The sequence below is a fragment of the Hyaena hyaena genome, unplaced genomic scaffold (genome assembly GCF_003009895.1).
Source record: "Hyaena hyaena isolate Hyena2069 unplaced genomic scaffold, ASM300989v1 scaffold_2136, whole genome shotgun sequence".
Lineage (NCBI taxonomy): Eukaryota > Metazoa > Chordata > Mammalia > Carnivora > Hyaenidae > Hyaena > Hyaena hyaena.
The window spans coordinates 19,681-25,263 of record NW_024082770.1 but is presented as its reverse complement, the minus strand read 5'-3'; the positions used below and the strand labels follow the sequence as shown (position 1 = coordinate 25,263).

Sequence of the window (5,583 nt, the reverse complement as noted above, 5' to 3'; positions counted from 1 at the left end):
AAAATGTATGGAACCACAAAAGACTTCAAATAGCCAAAGTTATATTGACAAGGGAAACCAAAGGGGAGGCATCACAATCTCAGACTTTAGTCTCTAGTACAAAGTTGTAATCACCAAGACGGTAAGGTATTGGCATAAAAACAGACAAATAGACCAATGGAATAGAATTAAGAACCTGGAATTGGACCCACAAATGTATGGCAACCTAATCTTTTTTATTTTATTTTTTTTTTAAATTTTTTAATGTTTTATTCATTTCTAGGAGAGAGAGAGAGACAGCGTGAGCAGGGGAGAGTCAGAGTGAGAGGGAATCAGAGACTCCGAAATAGGCTCCAGGCTCTGAGCCAGCAGTCAGCACAGAGCCCGACGCGGGGCTCGAACCCATGAACCGCGAGATCATGACCTAAGCGAAAGTCGGACGCTTAACCGACTAAGCCACCCAGGCGCCCCAACCTAATCTTTTTTAAAGCAGGAAAGAATATCCAATGGAAAAAAATACAGTCTCTTTAGTAAATGGTGCTGGGAGTACTGGGCAGCAACATTCAGAAGGAGAATTAAACTGGATCACACTCTTACCAATACATAAAAATAAACTCAAAATGGATGAAAGACTTAATGTTAGACAGGAAACCATCAAAACCCTAGAGGAAAAAACAGGCAACAACAACTTTGACCTCAGGCACAGCACTGTATTGCTCAACACGTCTCTGAAGGTAAGGGAAATAAGAGCAAAAATGAACTATTGGGCCCTCTTCAAGGTGAAAACCTTCTGCACAGTAAAGGAAACAATCAACAAAACTAAAATACAACTGATGGAATGGTAGAAAATCTGTGCAAATGTCATATCTGATAAAGGATTAGTATGCAAAATCTTTATAGAGCTTACCAAACTCAACACCATAAGTAAATAATAAATAAATAAATAAATAAATAAATAAATAAATAAATAAAATCCAGTGGACAAATGGGGAGAAGACATAAATAGACACTTTTTCAAAGAAAACATCCAATTGGCCAACAGACACAAGAAAAGATGTTCAACATCAATCATCATCAGGGAAATACACATCAAAACCACAGTGAGATACCACCTCTCACCGTTCAGAGTGACTAAAATGAACAATTCAGAACACCGCAGATGCTGGAATGGATGCGGAGAAACAAGCATCCTCTTGCACTGTTGGTGGTAATGCAAACTAGTTGCTCTGGAAAACGGTGCGGAGTTTCTTCAAAAAATTAAAAATAGAACTACTTTATGATCGAGCAATAGCACTACTAGGAACTTATCCAAGGGATACAGGAATGTGATTCATAGGGGCACATGTATCCCAATGTTTATAGCAGTGCTTTCAACAATAGCCAAATTATGGAAAAATCCAAACCGTCCATCAACTGTGGTTTATACATACAATGGAATACTACTTGTCAATGAGAAAAAATGAATTCCTGCCATTTGCACTAATGTGGATGGAACTGAACAATATTATGCTACGTGAAATAAGTCAGTCAGAGAAAGACAGATATCATATGTTTTCCCTCATATGTGGATCAGGAGAAATGTAACAGAAGACCATAGGGGAAGAGAAGGGGAGAAATGGTATCAGAAAGTCAGAGAGGAGGCTAACCATAAGAGATCCTTAAACACAGAGAAAAAACTGAGGGTTGATGGAGGGCTGGAGGTGGGGGAAAATTGAGGAGGCAATTTGTTGGAATGAGCACTGGGTGCTACATGTAAGTAATGAATCATGGGAATCTACCCCCAAAACCAAAATCACACTATATACCCTGTATGTTAGCTAACATTTATACATACATATATATATATTTCATACAAGTTGTATGTATTTTCTTTCATATTTATTTCATTATTAATTTATTTAAAATTTATTTTGTCAAAATATAAGAAGCTAGTATATACGTTGTTTTTTTCAAAATAATTATTCACTCTTTAAATAATTCATCCTCATAATTTTATACACACACACACACACATGGTTGATGTTGTTGATACAAAATAAACAAATATTTTAGAATCAATAAAAGAAAAAAAAGTTCCCAGCTCAATTTAGGACAGCTGCCTGGGATGTGCCATCTTCACTAACAGCATAAGCATAAAATGTTACAAATAACTAGATCAAAGACATTTCAGAAAGCTATAGACCTTATCTTATCATAGTACTGCAACCTTTGGACTTAACCATATCTGCAGGATTGTCTGACTTCAGGCTCATGTGAGCCAGGAAGGTTTTGCTCTTTACTTTATTTTTGGAATCCTCCCTCTTAGGTTATTTATAAATGAAGTGGATATACATGAGGTCCCAGGGCAGAAATCGAACCCATGTTGTGAGATTTGCTGACTTGGTAATGGTTAGTTTGGCTTCCCTGAGAACACATAAGCAGGGCCCACAAACATTAAAATTTGAAAATCTTTCTTTTATCATTATCCAGGATACCTTTTGCTTACAATGTTTCAATCATTTACTCTTATTACTGAGGTCCAAAGTCCACATCAAGAATACTATGAAAATGTACCAAAGCAGGACAAATATGTTTTAATTAATTTACCAAATATAAAAGAAATATTTTAAAATAGTGCAAACTAGCCAAATGAGAGCAAGATATATTGATATAACACAAATTTCAAGATCTGGATCCAGTTTGGCTGCTGCCAATTTAGCAAAATACTCGCACTATAGAGGTCCCATAAAATATTTCTCCAGCCACTTTCTCAAAGCCCCCTTGACCTCTTTATTCCTCACACTGTATATAAGAGGGTTCAACACAGGTGTAAAGATGGTGTAAAAAGCAGAGACCACCTTGTCATGGGCCACTGAATGGTAGGATTTGGGCCGCATGTAGGTGAATATGAGAGTGCCATAGAAGAGCCCCACAACAGCCAAGTGAGAGGAGCAGGTGGTAAAGGCTTTCTTTCGAGCTGCAGTGGACCTCATGCTCAGCACAGCAGCCAGGATGAGACAGTAGGAGGCCAAAATGATAGACAGAGGGATCAAGAGCATCAGGATGCAGCACACATACATGAAAAACTCAAAAAATGTGGTGTCTGCACAGGCAAGGCGAACAAGTGAGGGCGCCTCACAAAAGAAGTGGTTGATTTCCCGAGAATGGCAGTAAGGGAAGCTCAGAGTGGTGCCAGCTTGCATCAGCCCATCTGCCCCTCCCAGAAACCAGGAGCCTGTGGTCATGTGCAAGCAGAGCTTCTGATTCATGAGGATGGGGTAGCGCAGGGGGTGACATATGGCCACGTAGCGGTCATATGCCATGGCAGCTAAAAGGAAGCACTCGCCCCCTCCCAGAGTCAGAAACAGGAAAATCTGGGCCCCACAGCCAGCAGGAGAGATGGACCTGGTACCCATCAGGTAGTTGGCTGCCATTTTGGGGACTATGGTGGAGACGAGTATCACATCCATGAGGGAGAGTTGGCTAAGCAAGTAGTACATGGGCATGTGCAGTCGAGGGTCCTCACGGATGAGCACGATCAAGAGGGCATTACCCATCAGGGAGGTGAGGAAGATCATGAACACCATGGAAAAGAGGAACAGATGGATCCGAGTGTAGTTAAAGAGCCCTAGAAGAATGAAGTTTGTCCCTGTGGAGTTATTTGTATCTTCCATGGCTCCAGTCATGCCTGGAAGACAATGAATAATTAGGATACGAGAGCTGTTTGAAAGGAAGCTCAGGAATTTACTTACGAAGACCTGGGCAAATTACGTAAAAATAAATGAGATTTGGAGGAATAATTATGTCTTTTGCCTTTCATTTCCTGACAAGATATTTGCCTTAATATCCTATCTTGCACCTCTGCTGTTATTACACAATACTTTTTATTCCAAAAAATTGGATAACAAGTATATATCGTAGTGCACATTACATTTCTATTATTTTTGTATATCTTGTTGGTATGCCACACATAAGTTACTCATCGTGTTGGTAAATATTATGACTTCCCAGTTTTCTGATGCCTGGTTACTTCTGTGTTGGAAGAGCCTCATAGTCATGCATTTTGGACAATATTAATGTGATATATCTCTTAATTATAACTTTTCCATGTTACTCATATGCTTAAATTAATTTCTCAAGATTTCCCTCGGGGCGCCTGGGTGGCTCAGTCAGTTAAGTGTCCAACTGAGGCTCAGGTCATGATCTCATGGTTTGTGGGTTCAAGCCCCATGTCCGTCTCTGTGCTGACAGCTCAGAGCCTGTAGCCTGTTTAAGATTCTGTGTCTCCCTCTCTCTCTGACCCTCCCTTGCTCAGGCTGTCTCTCTCTCTCAGAAATAAATAAAACATTAAAAAAATAAAAAAAAAAGATTTCCTTCAATCTCATGAGGAATTGTTTTAATTTTAAAAATATACAAAACTATATGTGAAATTACTATCATTCAGTTCGATGCTGATGGAACCAAAACGGCCATAATTTTCTATTTTGCACGTGTATCCAGTCTACAGTTCCAATATACCAGGCTTCCAGCATACTCCTCTGGAGAACCTACCACCATATTGGTCATGTTAGGAAGATGTGTACTCGTGATTACAGGGAATTTGTCTCATTTTAGACACCTGTCAACAGTCAATTTTTATACCTAGTATGTACATGCAAATTGATTAGTTTAATGAAGTGTGTGTATTACATATAATCAGTTTTATAAATAAAAGTAACCCTAAGGCATGTAAAAAATGATCTTACTTGCAGTTTTAAACACTTTGTTACTATTAATCACACATCCTTAAAGATAGGAGATAGATTAATTTATTAAATGATTAGGTTATTAATTAGCAAATTAATTACCTTTTATTGAACTGATTAGTTGGTTAATTATCTAAATGGCTAATTAAGATCTGCTCAAGTCAACTGATGCCAGAAATTACTCTGAGGTACAACATCACCTGCAAATGAAATATGGAGCATCTTACTTATTTTCAGGGATAAATTATCTTTTCCCTAAAGCCTCAAACTTTTTATTATCTGTAAGTATATACAGTAGTATATATGCAAATGACTTTCTCTTTTCTATTTATGTGACATTTGTCTTTTCCTTATAAATTCACTTTTTCAAAGAGAGCAATTGGTTAGTGATTTCCAAGAAGATTAACTTTCAGCTTTATTCAAAATCTGTATTACAGCAAATCCTTTAGTTTCTATGTAAATTAATTAATAGGCACTGTAAAACTTTTAATGGACAAAACCTTCCACAAATATTTGCGTTTATTTTAGTGTCTAGCATAAATAACCAGTACATATTATATCATTAAATGATATAGATGTACTGTTCATCAAAATAGCTATAAATAAAACATAATAGTGATCACGTCAATCTCTGCTTTATTTCAATGATACATGCATATACTATATATACAGACATATATAGTTTATTAAGTTATTACTTAGTGCTCCATCTTGTTACATAGTATATTTATAGTGTAACATATTTATGAATTTTATGGATACTTGGGATTTTCCTAACCTTCTGTTAACATAACTTATGGCTTTATGCATGTGGCAAAATTTTCTCTATTAAATAATCCAAAAGTCTTTTAGTCTTTAGATAACTGCAATCTTAACTTTT

At 37.2% G+C, this 5,583-nt stretch overlaps 1 protein-coding gene across 1 annotated transcript; it reads right to left on the bottom strand.

Moving 5' to 3' along the window:
- Nucleotides 1-2,690: 2,690 nt before the first annotated feature.
- On the bottom strand, nt 2,691-3,632 carry LOC120227270 (olfactory receptor 2T33-like). The gene has a single exon (XM_039225411.1). The coding sequence runs from the start codon at nt 3,630-3,632 to the stop codon at nt 2,691-2,693; it is 942 nt and encodes a 313-aa protein (XP_039081342.1).
- Between the last annotated feature and the right edge of the window lie 1,951 nt (nt 3,633-5,583).